Genomic DNA, 24,297 nt, shown 5'->3' on the forward strand with positions numbered 1-24,297 from the left:
AAAAGGAAGCTCATTTTTTTTGTTCATGAAAATGACAGTGTAAGGTCTGTTTCCTTTCCCTTCAGGCTAACAGTGAAGAGTAAGCCAGGGCATTTTAAAGAACTGAAGGATATAGAAGGATTTCTAATAAATGTAAGTCATGTTAGTTACTGTCTTTTTCCATTCTTTATTTTTTAAAGATTTTATTCATTTATTAGAGAGAGACACAGAGAGAGAGGGAACACAAACAGAGGGAGTCGGAGAGGGAGAAGCAGGCTTCCCGCTGAGCAAAGAGCCCGATGGGGGACTTGATCCCAGGACCCCAGGATCATCACCTGAGCTGAAGGCAGATGCCTAATGACTGAGTCACCCAGGCACCCCTACCCTTATCATTATTAATCTTTAAAATCCTTCCAAAAATTTTGAGGCCTTAATTTGTTCATATGATCTCATGTCTTCTATAGATCCTTCCAGTGTGTCCAAATGCCCCAGGATTCAATTTTACTTTTGAGTTAACATATTAATTTCCCCTGATAAATACAAGTGCCAGCCCATTATGCCAAAGACAACCATTCACACTCAGGTATAAATTAGTATGCTGAAAAGTCATGGCCTTGAGGGACACCAGAAAAGAAGTCCTGGCGAAGAGAGAAGACTGGGAAGTGTAACTATTAGATGTTGTCACATGGAGATAGCACAAATCTGCCTAAACTCCCTTAGTCATAAGACAAAGGCCAGAGCTGGCTGAGTTCACTGAGCTTTCATGAAGGTAGGAGCCATGTCAAGGAGCAGAAGTTCCATAAAGGGGAAGGCAAGACTAAGGAGAAGCAGGAAAGGAACAAAACACTTCCTAGAACCTTTTTTATTTTCTTACCTCTCTGCCAGGGGTGTGGGTCAAGGATGTGCCAGGCAGACTTAAAGGTGTAACAGGAAGATAACAGAAAGGAATGCAGTATTTTTTCCTAAACAGTTTTGCTAAGGTCCATCCCTGAATGCAAACCCTGTCTTTGGCAGTGGTGTGTATTCAGTGAACATTCACTACATGAGGCACCATGGTACAGGCTGGGGACTCATGGTGAACAAAACAGATCCAATCTTGTGTGTAGGAGAGATGACAAGTTGATAGACATGTGTGAATACCAGTGATCAGTGAAGGACAAATTATGGGGGCATTCTGGAAGACCAAGGGGCCAACTGACTCAGATCGGGGAGTGTGGAAGGCTTCCAGGCAGTGGCAACATTTAACCCGAGGCCTTAAAAATGAGTAGAAATGAGCCAGGCAAGGGAGTGATGGGAAATACAAGTGTCATGGTTACTCCCTCGGTGTATTCTCTTCCTGTCATTGAGATGTCCTTCTCATCTTTTTCTTATTCCCAGGATCACCCATTAGTTTTCCTGAGTCACTCACCTCTGCTTTTCTCATGACATTAGAGACCTTCTTTGTTGAGCACCCATTATAGGTTGCATAATATGCTTAGGGCTTTATAGGCAGAACTCACTGGATGCTCTACTAGGTAGGTAGGATGCAATCTTGATTGCACAGATGGGGAAACTGAGGCATAGAGAACTAGCTGAGACAATACTCCAAGTCTGCATCCAGTTTGTACTAGTTGGTTAGTGTTTCCATAAGAAAGGAGTGCAGACTGTGTGTCTTAAATAACAGAAATTTGTTTTATTACTGATCTGGAGGCTGGAAGTCCAAGACCAACTTGTCAGAAATGTTGTTTCTCCTAAGGGCTCTCTCCATGGCTTGTAAATGGCCATCTTCTCCCTGTGTTTTCACATGGTCTTTCCCCTGTATCTGTCAGTGTTCAAATTTCCTTTCCTTTTTAAAAATTATGTTATGTTAGTCAACACACAGTACATCATTAGTTGTTGTTTTTTGTTTTGTTTTTATTTTTTTAAATTTATTTTTATTTTATTTATTTATTTTTTAATTTTTAATTTTTTATTAACAGATAATGTATTATTAGCACCAGGGTTACGGGTCTGTGAGTCACCAGGTTTACACACTTTATAGCACATACCTTCCCCAGTGTCCATAACCCCACCATCCTCTCCCTCCCTCCCTCCCTCCAGCAACCTTCAGTTTGTTTTGTGAGATTAAGAGTCTCTTATGGTTTGTCTCCCTCCCGATCCCATCTTGTTTCATTTATTCTTTTCCTACCCCCCAAATCTCCCATGTTGCCTCTCAACTTCCTCATATCAAGGGAGATCATATGATAATTGTCTTTCTCTGATTGACTTATTTCACTAAGCATAATACCCTCTAGTTCCATCCACGCCATCACAAATGGCAAGATTTCATTTCTTTTGATGGTTGCATAGTATTCCATTGTGTATATATACTACATCTTCTTTATCCGTTCATCTGTTTGTTGATGGACATCTACGTTCTTTCTATAGTTTGGCTATTGTGGACATTGCTGCTATAAACATTCGGGTGCCCGTGCCCCTTTGGATCATTACATTTGTATCTTAGGGTAAATACCCAGTAGTGCAATTGCTGGGTCATAGGGTAGCTCTATTTTCAATTTTTTGAGGAAACTCCATGCTGTTTTTCAGAGTGGTTGCACAAGCTTGCATTCCCATCAACAGTGTAGGAGGGTTCCCCTTTCTCTGCATCCTCGCCAGCATCTGTCATTTCCTGACTTGTTAATTTTAGCCATTCTGACTGGTGTGAGGTGGTATCTCATTGTGGTTTTGATTTGTATTTACCTACATCATTAGTTTTTGATGTAGTGTTCCATGATTCACTGTTCAAATTTCCTTTTCTTATGAGGATGCCAGTCATACTGAATTAGGGTCCACCCATATGAACTTATATTACCTTAACTACTTCTTTAAAGATCCTATCTCCAAAAACAGTCACATTCTGATGTACTGGGGGTTAGGACTTCAACATATGAGTTTTAGAAGGACACAGCTCATAAGATAGCCTTCAACTTGAGCAAGCTCAAGATGAAATCTCTAAGTTGACACATCTGAACACTCCCCTCTCTTCCAAGGTACAAGGGAATGAGGTTTCTTGGGTATGACCAGTCTTATGAGTAGGATCACATGTGGCCAAATTCTTGCCTTCCTCATTCACACAGGGATCTGTGACTGTGCCCAGATGTTCTCAACTCACCAGGAAAAGCCTGGCAATTGCTCCACATCCCAGTCTTGCTGAGCACAGCTTTCAGCAGAGACCGTGTGCCTTTTGTAATAAAAGCTCTAATCTCCAAGACCATGATGATCAATGAAAGCTGCAAGCATTCTATGAAAGAAAAGTAGAATGAATAGGTAAGACACACATTAAAACCCAGTGATCAATTCTAGTACCACTTAAAGTGTGTCTGCTAGACATTACATTCCTCCCGATATGAAGCAATAGAAAACACATGACACCCCTTATGAAGTAATGTTGTTTAAAAATTAGAACCTGAATTCAACCAAGCTTCTACATTTAATCACTAACAGTTTAAAACAGGAAATACAGCAGAGAGAGTTTGAGTCTGACAAGAAGGGGCAGAGGATTAAAAGATGAGGTCTACTGTACCCAGGTGTAGAGAACTGAAAAAATAAAGCAATTTACCTAATGGTAAGATACAGAAAGATTCATTAACATGAGGAATGATAAGAATGTCTACTTTCAGCATATGCCTATATTGAATCCTTATTTTGTACACCTGAAACTAACATAATGTTATATGTCAATTATATCTCAATTAGAATAAAAGAATACCCACTATCATTACTTCTCTTCTGCATTGTACTGGAGGACCTAAACAATGCACTAGAACAAGAAAACAAAAAAGAGGTACAAGGATTGGATGGGGAGAATCAGTGTTGTCAATATTTTCCAATAGTAATTATCTAGGGAAGCTTTGAGAATTAACTAACTATATAGCTTTCCCCTATAATTAACCTTATGAACACAATATAATAGGAGAAAATATCTCCCTCACAAAAGCAACAAAATTTATGAGGCATCTAACAATAACACTAGCAAGAAATGAGCAAGACATTTAGGGGGAAACTATAACATTTTGCTAATGGAGATGAAAGAATTTCTAGATAAGTGGAGAGAGCTACCAAAGACATAATAATGTAAAAATTAATGAATCTGTAAAATGATGAAAACCTGATAAAAATTTTAATGCAACTCATGATTCATTGAACCCCACATCAAAAACTAATGATGTACTGTATGGTGTCTAACTTAACATAAATTTTTTTTAAACATGAAATTTGAATTACTAGTTCACAATTCACATGAACATGTACATGTGTAAGAATATCTGATGCAAATATGAAAAAAAAACATGGAGTGGATGATAGAATTAGAGATGAGAACAATATGGGGGGTTCAAATATCCATTTCTTCATGCCTAAAGGCCTTGGCCAAGTTATTTAAACTCCTTATACCTCTGTTTCCTAAATTTGGAACCTGGAGATGCCAGGAATACCTAGCTCATAGAGTTGTGAGAATTGATGACTCACATATATACCTGTTTTGTGTAATTATAATCTTAGAAGAGTACCAGAAACAGAATAAGTACTGACCAAATCTTAGTCATTATAAACTGCTACAACTACTGTTGCTATCAAAGATAAATACCATGCTATACATAAATTGCTAAAATAATTTTTAAAGACAGCCTTATATGGGAATAGACATACAAAACAGTGGAACAGAGTAAGAGTCATGGAACAGAGTCACATATAAATAAACTTATATTAAATAGTGGACTATTTATTAGCTTGTGTTAGAACACTAGTTAGACATTCAAAAATAAGTATTACAACCACACACCTATTAGAATGGCTACATCAAGAACATTGGGCACATCAAATGCTGATGAGGATGGGGAGCGATAGGAACTCTGATTCACTGTTAGGGGGAATGCAAAATGGTACCCTACTTTGGAAGACAGTTTGGCAGTGTCTTACAAAACTATATATATTCTGGTAATATAATTCAGCAACTATACTTCTTGGTATTGATCCCAAGGTGTTGAAAACGTAGGACCATAAAAATATGAACACGGATGTTTATAATAGATTTATTCATAATTGCCCAAACTTGAAACAACCAAGATGTCCTTCAGTAGGTGAATAGATAAGCTGTGGTTCATTAGACCATCCAGAATGGAATATTATTCAGCACTGAAAAGGAGTGAGCTATCAAGCCATACAAAGACATGGAGGAACTTTATTATTTTTTTAATTTTTAATTTTTTAAATTTCTTTTCAGTGTACCAGAATTCATTGTTTATGCACCATACCCAGTGCTCCATGCAATATGTGCCCTCCGTAATACCCGACATGGAGGAACTTTAAATACATATCAGTATGTGAAAGAAGCCGATCTGAAGAGGCTACAGACAGTACAACTCCAACTACATTATACTCAGGAAAAGGCAAAACTATGGAGGCAGTAAGAAGATAAGTGGTTGCCAGAGGTCAGAGGGGGGAAGGAGGGATGGAAAGGTGAACACAGGAGATTTTAGGGGAGTGGAAATACTTTTATGATATCATAATGATGAATACATCTCATTATACATTTGTTAAAACCCTTAGAATGTACAATGAGAGCAGACTATAATGGAAACTACAGACTTTGGGTGATGATATGTCAATGTAGGTTCATTGATTGTAACAAAAGAACCACTCTGGTGGGGGATATTTATAATGGGAGTCTATGGATATGCAGGGCAAGAGATATATGGGAAATCTCATGTAGTATATGTGCCTCCCTCTTAAATATGCTAAGGACCTAAAACCACTTTAAAAAAAGTCTTTCTTTAAGATTATTTATTTATTTATTTGGCAGAAGGAGACACAGCAAGAGAGGGAACACAAGCAGTGGGAGTGGGAGAGGGAGAAGCAGGCCCTCCCCATTGAACAGGGAGCCCAATGCAGGGATTTATCCCAGGACCCTGGGATCATGACCTGAGCTGAAGGCAGACACTCAATGACTGAGCCACCCAGGTGCCCCAAAAGTCTTAAAAAATAAGTGGAAATCCAGCCTGAAATGTTTGCACAGTTTTTTTTTGGTAGATTAAAGTTTGAGAGGCTGGCAAAACTTCTCTGTAAATGGACAGATGGTAAATATTTTCAAGTTTGCAGGTAACACTATTTCTGTCACAGCTACTCAATTCTGTCCTTTTAGCACAAAAATAGTCATAGTTGATGAATGGGGATGGCTGTGTTCCAATAAGACTTTACTTATAGAAACAGAAAATCTATGAGAGGTAGTTTTTCAACCCTAACACTGTCTTATAAAAGCATTAGAAGAAACCAAGGATGATGCTCTGGGAGTTATACACAGCTGATAAATTATTATTAATATTTTTTAAAGATTTTATTTATTTATTTGACAGAGATCACAAGTAAGCAGAGAGGCAGGCAGAGAGAGAGGAGAAAGCAGGCTCCCTGCCAGGCAGAGAGCCTGATGTGGGCCTCGATCCTAGGACCCTGGGATCATGACCTGAGCCGAAGGCAGAGACTTTAACCCACTGAGCCACCCAGGCACCCCATACAGATGATAAATTATTGACCACTAGTTTGGAAACTAAGTATGTACTATATGTTGACTAATTGAATTTAAATAAAAAATAAATATAAATAGTGAAAAAAAGGAAGAAACTAAGGAGAATGTCCCTGACAGGAAAAGTAGTGAGGCATAAGAAACAAAAGGCAAAGGAAAAAAAGAGTACAAAAACTAGTATTTAGAATCTCTTCAAAAATGCCTGCAAATCAATAAGAACAAGACAACCCAACAGGAAAATGAGAAAAGGTTTTGGATAGACATATCAAAAAGAGGGAACTCATATACTTAAAAACCAGTGGAGATTTTCAGCCCCATCAGTAATTAGGGAAATGTAAATTAAAGCCACAACAGGAGACCACTTGGCAACCATATTGGTAAAACTAAGTTTCACATGATGAGGCATTAGTGAGGGTGGGAGAAATAAATCCTCTGACACGCAGGTGCCTGGAGTGTGAATTAGCACAGCCATTTGGGAGTTTAATTGGGCAATTCTTCTTAAATTTAAGAATCATATTTCCTATGACCTGATTATCTCACTAGTAGTAATTTGTATGTTTTTAAACAAGACTATTTATTTATTTATTTGACAGACAAAGATCACAAGTAGGCAGAGAGGCAGGCAGAGAAAGAGGAGGAAGCAGGCTCCCTGGTGAGCAGAGAGCCCGGTGCGGGGCTCGATCCCAGGACCCTGAGATCATGACCTGAGCCTAAGGCAGAGGCTTAAACCACTGAGCCACCTAGGCGCCCCCTTAATTTGTATTTAATAGTACCTGTGGGTAGTAAATGATATACAAAGGTATTTATTGCATTATTCCTAACAACAGTGAAAAATTAGAAGCAACTGAAGTGTCTATCAGATAACTAATATTGTGCATATTCATAAAACTGAATATTAAACTGATTTTATAAAAATGGGGCAGTTCTTTAACAGTGGTTCTCAGTGGCAGGCAGTGGCAATTTTGGCAATATCTGGAGACATTTTTGTTATGACTGGGGTGGGGAGGCTACTGGCATCTGGCAGGTGGAGAACATTCTGCAATGTACCAGACAACCCCCGCCACAAGGAATGATCCAGCCCCAAATGTCAGTACTGCCAAGGTACAGAATCCTGGGTCTCTGTAAACTAACATGGATTTCACTTTGTGATGTTGAGTTAAGGAAAAAAAAAAACCAAGTTACAGAAAGATACCTACCTTAAACCACAACAAAAACTCATAATAATAATCTTTTTATGTTTGTTTACATGCCACATGTGTACAAAAGTGTGGAAGGATGCCCATCAAATTCACCCTCATAATTGCATGGCTGGCCATTGCATGATTTTAGCCTTAGTTGTGGTATCTCAACTATTTAATAAGAAGAAACAAACAGGGGTGTCTGGGTGGCTCAACGGGTTAAAGCCTCTGCCTTCGGCTTGGGTCATGATCCCAGAGTCCTGGGATCAAGCCCCACATCGGGCTCTCTGCTTGGCGGGGAGCCTGCTTCCTCCTCTCTCTCTCTCTCTAACTGCCTTTCTGCCTACTTGTGATCTCTATCTGTCAAATAAATAAATAAAATCTTAAAAAAAAAGAAGAAACAAACAGTTTTTTTTAATGTTTTAACTCTTTAAAAAGTCATTTAATTGTGTAAGTGACCCGAGTGGGGAAGGATGAAGGTCAAGAGGGTGTATTTGGCAGACTCCTTGACCCCAGTGGCCCATGGCAGGGCTACTCTCCTCTCAGCACCAGAAGTCAGGGCCTCAAATCCCAAATTTGCAGAGCATTAGACTCTGCTTAAGTCCCTGAGAAGCTCAGGTAATTGACTCACCCCTGGCAAGCAGGGAGGGAAGGAAAGTGAGGACATAGTCTCTCTCAGGTTGTCTCCACCCTTGCAGGATCCCAAGGGGTCCTGGCATCCCTGTAGCAGAAGCAGAAGCAGTAGGACCACAGTGAGAGAAGGCAGCAGGTAAGGAACAGAGGCGGCATAAATAATGAAGGACAAGCTTATGTACCCCCCCACCCCCGCCACTCCTGTCCAGCCGGCATGCTCAGGGCAGCAACCCCTTGTTTTGCAGTCCAGCCCTCACCTGTCCAGCACTCACTTGCAGAGCAACACTAACCAAGGGCCTCCTGCTGGAGTGAGGCAGAGGCAGATGCAGAGCCTTGACCCTAGGTGAGTCACCTTCCTCACATTCCACCTAAGAGAGACCTGGGGAACCAGCATCTGTCCTGGACTCAGTGAAGCCATCCTATTTATACAACCCCTTGTGCAACTTGAGTCTATGGCATGGGGGCAGCAGGTAGGGGTCCACTTCCTAGCTTTGAGGCAGTGTGATGATTGCTTTGCAGGCATTACTTTTTTGGAGCTCACATACTTTATGAAGGAGGTTCATTGGATAGCTGAGAAACTGAGGTACAGAGACAGAAGAGCTGCCACTCAAAGTTACCCAGAATACCTCTCTGACTTTGCACCTCTCTCTCCTCTCTGTCCTGCCCAGAAACCAATGGTAAAGGATCAGAGAAAGGCAAAGAAAAGAGAGAGAGAAGAGGATTCAGGATTGAGAGACTCTAGCCACCTTCAGAGGAATAAACTGTCAGAGAGGCCTGAGGGACAGATGGGGTGATGGCAAGGACTTAAGGATGAAGAGAGGGAGAGACAAGGCATGTAGGAGATGTCTAAAGCATGAAGCAGGATGCAAAGAAGGGAAAAAAAACAGTTTGACTAAGAAGAGACAGCCAGGATGGGGTCAGACAGGTAAGACAGGATGGGGACTGAGAGGCAAGACAGATCTAGCCTGTGGTTCTCAGTGAGGGGCACTTCTGCCCCCCAAGGATACATATGACAATATGCAAAGATACTTTTGATTATCCCAACTGAGAGGTGTTACTGGTATCTATGGGTACCAGAAATGCAGCTCAATCCTGCAATGCACACATAGTCCCTTCCACAAAGAACCCAGTCTTATGGGTGTATATGGGCAGCAGCTGGCCCCACCAGGATTTCCTCTAAGTTCTAGGTAGCCAGATATCTCTCCCACTCTCCCCCTGCCCCCTCAGTAAAAAGACTGGTCTGCAGGGAGAGAGAGGATCTATAAGAAATCTCTGCATCATCTGCTCAATTTTTAAAATTTCTTTATTTGAGAGAGAGTGGCTCACGTATCTGTTCATACTGCCTTAAGCGTCTGTCTTCAGCTTAGGTCATGATCTTGGGGTCCGGATATCACCCCATGTCTGGGGTCCCTGCCAAGTGAGGAGTCTGCTGCTCCTTCTCCCTCTTGCCCCTCCACTCGCTCTCAAATAAATTTTTAAAATGTTCTGAAAAATTGAGAGGAATTTGTCAGTTGCATGTAACACCCGTTGCTCATTACATCTTGTGCCCTCCTTAATGCATCTGAAACTAATTATACACCATATGTTAACTAACTGAATTAAAATAAGTAAAAAAATAAAAAGTAACAAAAAATTGAGCAGATAATGCAGAGATTTCCTATAGATCCTCTCTCTCCCTGCACACAGTTTCCCCCCTTATTATCCTGCATTACAGGATATAGTAATGTTACATCTGTTACAGTAGCTGAGGTAATATTGACACATTATTATTGACAAAAGCCTACAGTTTACATTAGGGTTCACTGTTCGAGTTGTTGATGCTGTGGGTTTTGACAAATGCACGATGTAATTATCCACCATTATGGTATCATACAGAACAGTTCACCAGCTTACCCCATGCCCTCAGAGTTTGACCTATTTATCCCTTCCCTCTCGCCACTGAGCCTCTGGCAACCACCAGTCTTTTTATGGTCTCCCTAGTTTTGCTTTTTCCAGAATGAACAGGCACCCCTCTTAGGTGCATTCTTCATCCGCATAATTCCAGAGGGTGCTTTATGCAGCTCTGGGCCACCTTCTCAGGCCAAGGTAACTTCTCATCTTCTCATACCTCCTCTCCCTTTCTTTCTTCATGGCTGTGGATTTTTGTGATCTTAACTGATACCGGGAGGGAGTGGTCCAACATAGTGAAGCTGCCATCTCCCAGGTCCTGGGAGTGGCCTCTGACATTCATTAACAGCCACCAGTAGGTGGTGAGTATGACAGAGAGGTTACGAAGAGATAAATTTTGGCAGCATTCAAATACAGGTTCTGATCCTGGCTTCCTTACTCCGAAGCTGCGGTCCCTTGAGCAAGTGATGTGTCTTCTGTGGGATTCGGTGGCCACATCTATAAGATGGGGATCATAGGGGATGCCTTATAATGTTGGAGTAAAGATTTAGTACAAAATGCATAAACATAGGTGCTGGGTTTATAGGATACATCCAATAAAGGGTAGCTATTCTCACCAAGAACTCAAAATCCAGTGCCAGAAACAGTTGTGTCTCCAGCATGACCCATTATGATGAGGGTCATGGTAAGTTAGGAGCAAGGAATTTTTTTTTTTAATTTATTTTTATTTTTTTTTTATTTATTTGACAGAGAGAGATCACAGTAGACAGAGAGGCAGGCAGAGAGAGAGAGAGGGAAGCAGGCTCCCTGCTGAGCAGAGAGCCCGATGCGGGACTCGATCCCAGGACCCCGAGATCATGACCTGAGCCGAAGGCAGCGGCTTAACCCACTGAGCCACCCAGGCGCCCAAGGAATTTTAAACTTACTCAAGAGTCATTGTTTTGGAAGCATGCAGGAATGAGTGATTAAATCTGCTTTGGGAAGAGAATGTCCAGGATGACATTTAAGCTGAATCTTTATTTATTTACTTATTTGTTTATTATTTTATTTTTTCAGTGTTCCAATATTCATTGTTTATGTACCACACCCAGTGCTCCATGCAATACCTGCCCTCCTCAGTACCTACCACCAGGCTTCCCCATCCCCCTACCCTCCTCCCCTCTAAAACCCTCATTTTGTTTCTCAGAGTCCACATTCTCTCATGTTTAATCTCCCCCTCTGATTTCCCCCTCTTTACTTTTCCTTTCCTTCTTCTAAGGTCCTCTGTGTTATTCCTTATGCTCCACAAGTAAGTGAAATCAATGATAATTGATTCTCTCTGCTTCACTTATATCATTCAGCATAATGTTCTCCAGTCCTGTCCATGTTGATGCAAAAGTTGAGTATTCATCCTTTCTGATGGCTGAGTAATATTCCATTGTATATATGGACCATGTCTTTTTTATCCATTCGCCTATTAAAGGACATCTTGGCTCTTTCCACATTTAAGCTGAAGCTTAAAGATAAACAGGTATTTGATGGGCAGAGAAGGGAAGGAACCAAGATTGGGGCAGAGGAAACATGCCAAGGAATTGCTACTGCACTATCTAGATCATTGCTTTCAACCAGGGTTGACTTTGCCCCCATGGGAACATTGGTGATTGCCTAGAGACATTTTTGGTTGTCACAACTAAGCAGGGGTTGGTAGGAGCCAAGGATGCTGCCAAACACCTGATAAGGCACAGAATGCCCATCACCACCACCCCCAGCAAAGAATGATCTTGCCTTAAAAATCAAGAGTCCCACAGTTGAGAAACCTTGCATTAGATATTGGAGAGCCACTGGAAGCTTGTGAGCACAACTCATGACACTGGTCTCACCCATTCAGCCTCCTCTAGGAGGTTCTTATTTCCAAATTATTGACTTTGACTCACCTGTCAGAGTGGCAGGACTGACTGGGGGGTTGCTGGGGCCACAGTCCTGGGGACCTATGGCCAGGTGCTCACCCAAAAGTGGAGGAAGGGTGCAAGGGACTCCAGGGAAGGGAAGCCAAGAAACTCTGGAAACTGGTGGTATTTTGAGAATGCAGCCTCTAGTCACCAACAGTTGCTCCCCTCTCATTTCTCACTATCAACCTGTCAGGACTTGATCAGGGAACTGTGGCCACTTAAGAGGGCATTGACCACTTTTTCCTGATTTTTTTTTTATTGTGGTAAAGTACTATAACATAAAACTTACCATTTTAGCCATTTTATAGCATACAGTTCAGTGGCATTAACTACATTCACAGTGTTGTGAAGCCACCACCTCTATCTAGTTCTAGAACTTTCTCATCATCCAAAGGAAACACTGTGTCTTTAGCAATCATTCCCTATTCTCCCTCCCCAGTCCCTGGCAACCACTGATATGGTTTGAGCTCCTGCAAGAATTAATATTCATAGTAGCACTATTCACAATAGTGAAAAAGTGGAAGCAACACAAATGATGAGTAAATAGACAAAAAAATAGACAAAAGTAAACAAAGTAAATAGACAAAAAAAAAAAGTAGAAGACGGTTTATCCATGCTGTGGAATATTGGTCAACCATGAAAAGCAACAAAGTTTTCAGAACATTACATGCTACAATGTAGATAAACTTCAAAACCAGTAGGCTGAATGAAAGAAGCCAGACCCCAAAGGTCACATAGAGTATAATTTCATTTAGATGAGTGCCCAGAACAGGCAAATAGAGACAGAAAGATGATTAGTGGTTTACACCCTTTAAACTTTATATTGTCTAATAAAAACGTCATTTAAAAATGGTTAAGTTACTCATAAAGAAACATGGAAATCTCATTAAATTGAAGTTATTTCCTGATCACAGACTATGTACATTTGCTCACTTACTGTATTGATTTACCATAGGTAGTACTTGCTCTGTGTCAGGTGACCCTTACAAGAAACTCATTTATTTCTCATAACAACTCTTTGAAATAGGTAGGGGGACATGGAGGTACAGAGAGGTGAAGAAACTTGCTCAAGTTTATGCAGTAGGCAGAACAAGAATTCAAACTCAGGTCGGCTGGCTCCCATGTCCCTTTGCCTGATGGCCATGTTGTGTTGCTTTAGAACATATAGACTTCCCTCATGGGAGCTGGAAAACAACCATAATGTTATTTCTAATCAGCCTCCTGCTTCTGACTTCCTGCATGGGTAACTCCAGGGGAAGAATCTGATTTAAGTTAGAGGGGCAAGCTGATCCAAGGAGTTGTAGTCCTGGGGAAGGGGTATCTTGTGGTCTCTGAGGCTATGGGGAGAACAGGGTTTATCAGAAGGGAGTAGGAGAACCCAGGGACAATGCGTGGAAGCTCCAGTGGAAGAATGTTTTCATTTTGGTAGGCAATCCAGAATGATAGTGAAAGGCATAGTCTTTAGAAACAGCCGGGCACGGGTTCAAGTCTTAGCTCTGCCATTTTGACAACATCACCTTGAGCCAGTAGCCCAACCTCTATGCACACCAAGATTCTCAATGAGTATGCTCAAGATACTCAAAATGCTGGTGATAAAAACAGCACCTTCTTTATTAAAATAATGAGAGGGTTAAATCATAAGAGGCCCAGGGTGGGAATTCAATCAATGTGTTAACCTTAAAAATAAAAACAATCAGTTATTTTGCCAGCAAAATATGTGTTTATTTGGGAATAAAAGGGAATCACAATCCAGTGCAAACAAGCTGCTGAAAAATCGAAGGCAGGTTGAGGGGAACAAACAAGAGGTAGAGTTTTTAAGAAGAACAGGGGTAAGATAGCAAGGCTGTTATAAAAAGTCCATTAGAATAAACAGAGAATTCAAAGTATAGTGGCTTCTCAAGAGGAGAACTGTTAGGAGCAGGAAGTAGTATCCATACCCAAGGTCAAGTCCACCTCTTCCTGTCTTGTTGTTCAGTTTGCAATCTACCAGGAGGGGCAAGGTATGAGAGCTCTTCCTGCTGAAACCTTCCAGCACATTTTAGTGAGGTTTCCCTCTACTAATTTTCACAAATGCCAGCGGTCACTGATCAGGGGCAGCTTCCTGAGCCATTCCAGGTATGGTGAAAGCCTTTCCCCATCCAGTAGCTGACCTCTCTCTGTCACACTTCATCCCAGACACAGCCTCCATGCAGAGAAGCAACTTCTCAGTGGTGACTGAATTCATACTGGTGGGTTTCTCCACCTTCCCCCACCTTCAGCTGATGTTCTTCTTGCTGTTCCTGCTCATGTACCTGTTCACGCTGCTGGGAAACCTGCTCATCATGGCCACTGTCTGGAGTGAGCGCAGCCTGCACATGCCCATGTACCTCTTCCTGTGTGCCCTGTCCATCTCTGAGATCCTTTACACCTTGGCCATCACCCCGCGCCTGCTGGCTGACCTGCTCTCCACCCGCCATGCCATTGTCTTTGCAGCCTGTGCCAGTCAGATGTTCTTCTCCTTCATGTTTGGCTTCACCCACTCCTTCCTTCTCACCATCATGGGCTACGACCGCTATGTGGCCATCTGCCACCCCTTGCGCTACAATGTGCTCATGAGCCCCCGCAGCTGCTCCTGCCTGGTGGCCTGGTCCTGGGTTGGTGGCTCTGTCATGGGGCTGGTGGTAACCATGGCCATTTTCCGCCTAACCTTCTGTGGACCCAATGAGATTCACCATTTTGCTTGTCATGTGCCACCACTGTTGAAGCTGGCCTGTGGAACTGTTGTACCAATAGTGGCCTTGGGTGTGGGCCTGGTGTGCATCACTGTCCTGCTGGGTTGCTTTCTCCTCATCCTCCTCTCTTATGCCTTCATCGTGGCTGCCATCTTGAAAATCCCTTCTGCAGAGGGCCGGCACAAGGCTTTCTCCACCTGTGTGTCCCACCTCACTGTGGTGGTCGTGCACTATGGCTTTGCTTCTGTCATCTACCTCAAGCCCAAGGCTCCCCAGTCTCTGGAAGGGGACACTCTGATGGGCATCACCTACACAATCCTCACACCCTTCCTCAGCCCTATCATCTTTAGTCTCAGGAACAAGGAGCTGAAGACTGCCATGAAGAAGACCTTCCTCAGCAAACTCTACCCAGAAAAAATATTATGATCTGGGAGGAATTACTTGGAAACAGCTTAAATCATGTTATCAGATGCTACCATTAGAAATGCAATAACCTATATTTATCTGATGCTTTAAGGTTTACAAGGACCTTTGAAGGCAACATTCAACTGTACACACAATGGTTAATCAACGTTAAGAGTGTATTAAGATGTATGAGATGGTGATACACAGAGAAAATCAGATTTCATGATTTTTACTTGCTGCAGGACACTTTACTAGGCAGCATCAAACCTAGGATCTGTTCTCCTGCCAGAAGTTCTAATTACTTCCACAACTATTAATCCGTATTATGAAGAGAAATGGAGGATGTCAGTTCCCCACTTTCTACTAGGCAGCAATGGGTATCTACAACATGGATTTTGCAAGGTTACAAAAGACTAAGCCAGATTATAACAGAGGAGAGCAAAGCACCCAAAATTTCAGCATTGCACAGATCTGTGCAACAGCAGTTAGAAATAGTAATAAAGCAGACTCAGAGAAAAAAAATCATGGAAAACTCTGCATTTCAAGTGTGTATCTCCACAGTCAGTTCAAGGAAAAAGTCCCACTGTGAGAAATCACCTGTTGTGTTAGAAAGTGATGTGAAGATGAATGGATAAAGATGTGGTATATATATATATATATATATATACACATACACACACACACAATGGAATACTATGCAGCCATCAAAAGAAATGAAATCTTGCCATTTGCAATGACATGGATGGAACTAGAGGGTATTATGCTGGGCGAAATAAGTCAATCGGAGAAAGACAATTATCATATGATCTTCTTTGATATGAGGAAGTTGAGAGGCAAAGTGGGGAGTTTGGAGGGTAGGAAAAGAATAAATGAAACAAGATGGGATCAGGAGGGAGACAAACCATAAGAGACTCTTAATCTCACAAAACAAACTGAGGGTTGCCGGGGGAGGGAGATAGGGAGAGGGTGGTTGGGTTATGGACATTGCGGAAGGGATGAGCTATGTTGAGTGCTGTGAAGTGTGTAAACCTGGCAATTCACAGACCTGTACCCCCGGGGCTAATAATACATTATATGTTTATTAAAAAATGCTAAAATTGTATGTTTTATATATATATATATATATATATATATATATATTTAAAGTAGAATACCTTTTATTTTTTTATTTTTAAAAAAATTTTTAATCATTTTTTAAATTTATTTTCAGCATAACAGTATTCATTGTTTTTGTACCACACCCAGTGCTCCATGCAATCTGTGCCCTCTCTAATACCCACCACCTGGTTCCCCCAACCTCCCACCCCCCCACCTCTTCAAACCCTTCAGATTGTTTTTCAGAGTCCATAGTCTCTCATTGTTCTATATATTTTTGATGAATATTTGGAATATACCAAATAAAACACAAAACCAGCCAGAGAACAACAACAACAACAAATTAAAAAAAAAAAAGAAAGAAAGATGGGCGCCTGGGTGGCTCAGTGGGTTAAAGCCTCTTCCTTCAGCTCGGATCATGATCCCAGGGTCCTGGGATCGAGCCCCACGTGGGGCTCTCTGCTCAGCAGGGAGCCTGCTTCCTCCTCTCTCTCTGCCTGCTTCTCTGTGATCTCTGTCTGTCAAATAAATAAATAAAATCTTTAAAAAAAAAAAGAAAGTGATGTGGAACACAGGCCAGTGGGGAACTCTTTGTTGAGCCACAATAAATGCAGAGTCCAGGATAGAGGGGTATCTCATGATCAGATCAGCTTAATGCTTCCTTGTAGGCATGAGGAGGGATTTATACTACATAATACTACATAATATCTATAATTTGTTGAAAATATGTATATTTAAGAGAATAACAAATACTACATAATATCACTTATATGCAAAACCTAAAAAAGGTGAACTTGTATAAAGCAGAGTAAAATTGTTTGTTACCAGGGGCTGAGGCGGAATTGGGAAGATGTTGTTTAAAGTTACAAATTTGCAACCAGTAGATAAATAAGTCCTGGAGGTCTTACCCAGAGCACAGTGATTATGGACAACAATACTATATTGGTAACTTAAAAGTTGCTAAGAGACTAGATCTTAGTTGTTCCCACCACAAAAATGAAATGGTAATTATGTGACATGACAGAGGTATTAGCTAATGATACAGTAGTCATCATATTGCAATATATAAATGTATCAAATCAACACATACTATACCTTAACCTTACACAATGTTATGTGTCAATTATATCTCAATAAAAAAAGGTTTCCTTGAAGTACCTGGCTGGCTCAGTTGGTATAGCATGTGACTCTTGATTTGATTGACTCTTGGTTTGATTTTGAGGTTGTGAGTTCCTGCCCTATGTTGGGTATAGAGATTACTTATAAATAAAATGTTTAAAGAAAAGTTTCCTTAAATTGTTTCTGTGTATGAATTCATGAAATTTATAAAAAAGATTTTATTTATTTATTTATTTGACAGAGAGAGAGATCACAAGTAGGCAGAGAGTCAGGCAGAGAGAGAGGGGGGAAGCAGGCTCCCTGCTGAGCAGAGAGCCTGACAGGGCCTCCATCCCAGGACCCTGAGATCATGACCTGAGCTGAAGTCAGCAGCTTAACCCCCTGAGCCACCCAGGCACCCCTGAATTTATAAATTATTTTAAAATGGCAATTTATCATAATACTTAATGGACACTAGCTTATGGTTCTACTGTTGTACATAACAATACATGTAATTAAAATGCACAAAAATGCACAAGCAATACATTTCAAATTGGCCAAAGCTAATAAAAATACATTTATTTATATTTAAGTTGAATAGTAAACTATTCGTCATTTGTCCTAAAGTTGAATGCAGTTTTTCTTTACAACTTGAGCAATAAAAATATCCCATGTTATCATGAAGTGGGAGGATGTAGGAAACAACTTCAGTCAAAAGTGGGAAACCCAGACCATCCTCCTTTGCAGAATGTACACTGCACTGCATATTTCCTGTTACCCCTCATGTACATTATCTCATTATAGCCTCACAATGAGGGATCAGGGCACATAAATTCACATCCACTCCATTTGACAGATGGGAAACTCAGGGTTAAAATGTTTGGGTGACTCATACAACATCATGCAACTTAGTAGGGCTAAGCTTCTGTTATAGGTCTTTTGTGAATCCCAGTCCTGGCCACCAAGCACTTCACACAGCATCTTCCTACAGTGGGTTTTGTGGGTTGTCTGTCCATGGAGAACTAGTCTATCCTCAAACCAAACACTCCAGAACTCTGAGAGTCTTTTATTTATTTTTCTATTTTTTAGTTTTTTAAAGATAGAAATAGAGTGCAAATGGGGTGGGGGGAGGGAGAGAGAGGATCACATGCGGGCTCCAGGCTCAGCACTGAGTCCAATGTGGGGTTTGATCCTATGACCTGAGATCATGACCTGAGTGGAAACCAGGTCAGATGTTCAGCCAGCTGAGCCACCCAGGCGCTCATCCAGAGAGCCTTTTAAACCACACAGGTAGGAAATTACAACCCACCATGCACTGGAGCAAGAATCTTTGGGAGACTGATGGGCTGTTTCTATAGGTTCAGGACTACCTCATTATTTTAAAGTAAGTTTGGTCTTGCAGTGAATTCCTTTCACATTGAGTTAAGATGCTTCACTTTCCCAGTAGCGTAGCTAATCTGGGCAAAAATACAAAGTAGCCTCTTTCATTGTCTTCATGAAAGGCCAGTTGGCCTCTGATCCTGCTGGTATCTAAATGGAAAGAGAACCTGGAAGGCAGCTGGGTACCCACCATGAGTCAGACCCCCAGTGTCTTTTGCTAACTCATTGGGATCTCTTAGGCTATTAGCTTTCTGTGGTCAGGAAGTCTGTCCATCTTGCTCACCATCACATAACACCAACATGATACTTGGAAGATATAATTGGTTAATTAATAAATATTTCTTGGGTGGACCAATGTATTCCCTATAATACTGAACAAACCAGAAGGCTGGCTTATAATATCTACTGTGAGAAACCTCATTGTCCTCCAAAACAGTGGGAGACAGTGTGGCGGGGGAGCTGTGTTTGAGGTCAGACTGACCAGGGTTTGAACTGGCTTCTTATCTTCCTACCAAATTAGATTGGCCTCTTACAGATATATCCCATATCTGTGCAAAAAAGGTATATTCAGAGCAGTGACATTATTGATTGTAAAACATATTAGATATACTCATTAATGAAACATTGGTAAACAAATGTTGGTTTATTCATACTTGGAACACAAAGCGGCCATTAAAACCATCTGATCCTTGAACTTCATCAGTGTTCTTCCTTCCTGGGGGGTCCTATCAGCGCTTAATGTATACTCTACACACAGGTGACCCCCAAATTCTTATCTTCATCCCTATCCAACCACCTATGCAGTATCTCCACATGGATATCTAGTAGGCATCTCAAACAATGTGTCCAAACCCTAACTCTTGGAAGTTCTCATTTCTGTTATCATTCTCTCTTTCTCTATCTCTGTTTCTGTCTTTTTCTCTCTCTCTCTCACACACACAATTCTTCCACAGTCTTTCTTATCTCAAAAAACAGCAACTCAATCTCAAATCCCCCAAAACATGCCTGTTCAAAAATCATAGAGCCCTTCTCTAACCCTACCACAGAAATTAGAAACACCTCAGCCATATCCTATGTCTCTTTATCTGGTTATTTCCTGACACGTGCTTATTACCACCTGACATATATCTGCTTATTGGATGTTGTCTGTCTCCACCCACCAAAATGTTTTTTGAGGTAGTCAGGGACTCTTGGCCCATTTTCCTATGCCTGGCATAGTATATGCTAAGTTCTCAAATATTTGTTGAATAAATCAGTTTAGAAGAATGATGGCAAATGAAGGTAACTGTGAGGTACAATTTTTGTCTATCCGAGCAGAAGGACAAAAAAAATTTCAAGTTTATTAACACTGTTTCAGTAGGGTGGGGAAACTGGCTCTCATACTTTGCTGTTTGTGCTTGGGCAGCTCACTTCCCCTCTCAGCCTACCCTAGAGGAATGCATAACACCTACCTTCTAACACAGTTTTAAGACTGAAGTAAGACAATGGTTGTGAAGGGCTTAGCATGGTGCCTGGCACAAGAATATCCACAGTAATTAGGATGACTTTATAATTTCAAGTTTTGTTTGATGAGCTTGGGATCAGAAAGAGGTGTGAGTTGGGCAATGACCAATTGGAGTCTTCAACTTTGATATATCCATCTTGGTTATCAGTGCTGCAGAAGGAGCTGGCCTTCAGTGGAGAGGACTGGGGTCCAGGAGGGGGCACCATTGGGAGAAGTGCGGCTCCAAATAAGCTTCCTGACCTAACCCTCTTCTCCCAGAACCCTCTTCTCCTGGAATATCCACCTCTCTAGGGCTCCTAGCCTCCATGAGTGATCCCCATGACTCATCACCATGGCAACAGCTAATGGCACTAGAGATAGGTGAAACCTAGCTGTCTTGAGAGATAGAAAGATGCTCTGAATTGCAGACAGGATTGTGCAGTGGGTAAGGGATGAAGCAAAGTGGCATTGGTTAAATTACATCCTATCTCTTGGCCTCAGTTTCCTGTCATTAAAATGGATTTAATAATAATGTAGTAATCCCTTAGGATAGTTCTGAGAGTTAAATAACATCATCTGTGTAGGGTGATTGACAATGACTGGCATGAAATTGCACTCAATTAATGCCAGATTTTTAAGATCTGTTCTATAATTATTTGCAGCCTTCTGTGTCTCAAATCCTGTGCTAGTTTGGGGAGTACAGAGGTGGGTCCATTGCTCTTCCCTGTCTTTGAAGAGTTTTTAAGTGCTTGATGGAATGACACACAGAGAAATATAGACCAAGTATAGACCAAACACTAAAGGCCACCAAAAGGGGCATGACTTTCACCAGTGCTCCTCAGAGGACACTTGCAAGTTTCTGGAGAATTTTTGGTTATTACAGCTGAAGGAGGGTGAGATGTTCTACAATATCTAGTGGGTGAAGGCCAGGGATGCTGTTCAAAATCCTACAAGAGCAAAACCTGCCACAAAGGATGAGCCATCTCCAAATGTCAATAGTGCCAATGATGACAAACCTTGTTGTATTTATTCAACAGCTATTGAGCACCTACTGTGTGCCAGGCACTTTTTAGATGCCACTAGGGATACAATGTTACATTGATCAGACATGACCCCTGATTTCAGTGCTTGTACTTGATAGAGAAAGACATAGATATTAAACAAATAATCAACCTAGTGAATATATATGATAAACTGTGATAAATGCTATGAGGAAAAAGGAAGAAGTTGCTGTGATAGGAGTTGCTTATAATAGGGGTGGTAACCTGGTATGGGGAAATCAGGAAAGGGTTTCCTGAGGAAGTGGCATTTAAGATCAGATGTAAGGATGTGTAAGAGTAGGGAGAGGGTGTTTCAGGAAGAAGCAACAACTTGTGCAAAGTTCCTGAGATCCAAGCATGCTTGCTTTATTACAGAACAGCTGAAGGTGTAGCAGGGCTGGAGAGCAGGGGAGGGTTGGGGAATAGAATTGGAGATGAAGCAGTGATCCAACCACACTAGGGTTTGTACTGTATCTAAAGAGTATAAAAACAGACCAGTGATTTTTCGGTTTTTCCCTTAGAAAGTTCCCTCTGGCCTCTGGACAGAGATAGTCTGGTGGGGGTTGAGGTGGAGGAGGAGGAAAACACACTTGAGGAAGGAGCTGGCAAGGGCAAGGGGATCAAGGTCAACATTGGAGGAGAACAGAACAGGCAAGGTAAAGGCAATAAATTGCATCTCTCAAGCTGGCCTTTGCCTCCAGCAAATAGCACTGAAACACTCCAATTAGTGCAGGGAGGGACGGGTCCTCTAAAGTCTGGAGAGCTCCCCAACAACAGCCCTTCTCTGTGCTCCAGGACTTTTAATCACCTCTCTGGGCTCTGTCACTGCCTTGGGGATATGGAAGAATGTGGCACAAAGGGGACCATTAGCAAGGAATGGTAAAGAGCTAGGAATGGAGGGGGTGAGGGAACTTCAGAAAGTGGGAGCTGAGTAATGGAGGGGAAGTGGGACAGGGCCCCTGGGTGTGGGGATGGGGTCCTGGTCAACCCTAGTGAGCAGAGGGGTGGGGGCTGTTTCCACCTCTGTGATGTCAAGGATCATCCCCTAAGATCTTGTGTTTACATTGACTTTCTGGCATATGTTCCTATTCCCATTTTCTGCCACCAGAGAAGTTAATAATGGCTTCTATTTTTTGTCCTTTTTAGGAAAAATAAATGCAAGTTTACTGGGGGGCAAGGAAGGAGAGGTCTAGCAGGGCAGGGACTAAGGTCAGACAAGTGAGGCATTCACCTTGACCACCAAATTTAAGGGGCAACTAAAAAACTCAGTGATCAAGATAAATCTTATTTAATGCAGTATATTAAAAGTCAAAATTAATTCAAAAAATTTATGATGAATAGCACATCAACATTTTCAATAAAGATGGGATGAACACTGTGATTTCATAGCCCTGTCTCCAACATCATCCTGACCCAGGCCTTGGAGTTTAGAATATGTCACTTATAGAAACAATATACATTCACTAAGTTCAGTTTCTTTGGTTGTTTTAAATTTTCAAAATGACTAATACTAAAAAAGCAAAGCACTAAACACATGGTTTATTTAAATTTCAGAATGCATCGACATTTGTCATTCAAACTAGAGTAAGTTGATTTTCTGATGACCACGGGAGCCACACCGACATTTCTTGGATATAATCCAGAAGACAATTTTGCCATCAGCTCTTTCAAATTCAGTCTCTTACCCATTTCCCAGGTCAAACAGTATACTCCAAGTAGTCTCTGGATCTGTGACCAGACAAGCTCTGGCTATACCCCAAGACTTGTGCGGGCCAATTAAACATACTTCGTACAGGACAGCTCTAAGAGGAGCAGTTCTTACCATCTGGGACTCTTTCTCATTTTGTAAGGGAGGCAAAGGATCTTGCCAAATATTGCTAATTAGCTACCTCAAATCTTCTCAATATAACCCAGGAATCTGGCTCCAAAAGGGGTCAGAGTTTTTTCTCCTTGTAGAAAATTTATTTATTTATGGAATTTAATTAATTGATTAATTAATTATTATGTTCAATTAGCCAGCATATATAGCACATCATTAGTTTTTGATGTAGTGCTCAACGATTCATTAGTTGTGTATAACACCCAGTGGTCATCACCACAGGTGCCCTCGTTAATACCTATCACCCAGTTACCCCATCCCCCCCTTTCTGTAACCCTCAGTTTGGTTCCCAGAGTTTTTTTCAGAGCAAATAATTTGGTGTTTGAACATGACAATATTTTCTGTATTAATATGTCTATTAATGAAAACTAAAACCATAAATGCTACAGCCAGTTTTGTCAAGCTTACAATGTGTCTCTCCCATCTTATCACACTGGATGCTTCTTCCTAACCTCCCCACCCCCCAAGAACAGCATATCTTCAGTTCTGCCTCATTTCATCAGTGCTTCCTAAAATTGGTCCCTTCTTTCCAATCCAGGTCTTCATCCCTTCTTGGAACACACTGGCTTCCTCTCCTTGTAACCTCTGAGAAATCTATGCTTCTGATCCCCAGTACCAACTCAAAGAATTCTAGTTTTTCCATTTCAGGGGCAAGACCTTTAATGAATAGATTTGATCTCTTTATATCTCTGTTTCCTCATCTTCAAAATGGAGCTAATAATATGATCTTCCTTGTGAAGTAAAAGAACTATTATGTGTTAAATCATTTAAGATTGTACCTATCATTAGTCATCAGGGAAAATAAAATCAAATCACAATAAGGCACACACAATAAGACATAACCATAAGAATGGTTATGATCAAGAAGTTAGATATGTTAGTGTTGGCAAGGATGTGGAGAAACTGGGACACTCACACGATGCTGGTGGGATGTAAAATGATGCAGCTACTTTGGAAAACAGTCTACAAGTTCCTCAAATGATTTAACATAGACTTACCATATGATCCCTCAATTCCACTCCTAGTTCATATCCCCTGCAAATGAAAATGTATGTCCACGCAGAAG

The 24,297-nt window shown here is 41.3% G+C and overlaps 1 protein-coding gene across 1 annotated transcript; it reads left to right on the top strand.

Annotated features, from left to right (window-relative positions):
* Nucleotides 1–14,326: 14,326 nt before the first annotated feature.
* LOC116874056 (olfactory receptor 10H1) lies at nucleotides 14,327–15,277 on the top strand. The gene has a single exon (XM_032868483.1). The coding sequence runs from the start codon at nucleotides 14,327–14,329 to the stop codon at nucleotides 15,275–15,277; it is 951 nt and encodes a 316-aa protein (XP_032724374.1).
* Nucleotides 15,278–24,297: the final 9,020 nt, after the last annotated feature.

Source organism: Lontra canadensis, unplaced genomic scaffold (genome assembly GCF_010015895.1).
Source record: "Lontra canadensis isolate GAN:19392208 unplaced genomic scaffold, GSC_riverotter_1.0 scaffold35, whole genome shotgun sequence".
Classification (NCBI taxonomy): Eukaryota; Metazoa; Chordata; class Mammalia; order Carnivora; family Mustelidae; genus Lontra; species Lontra canadensis.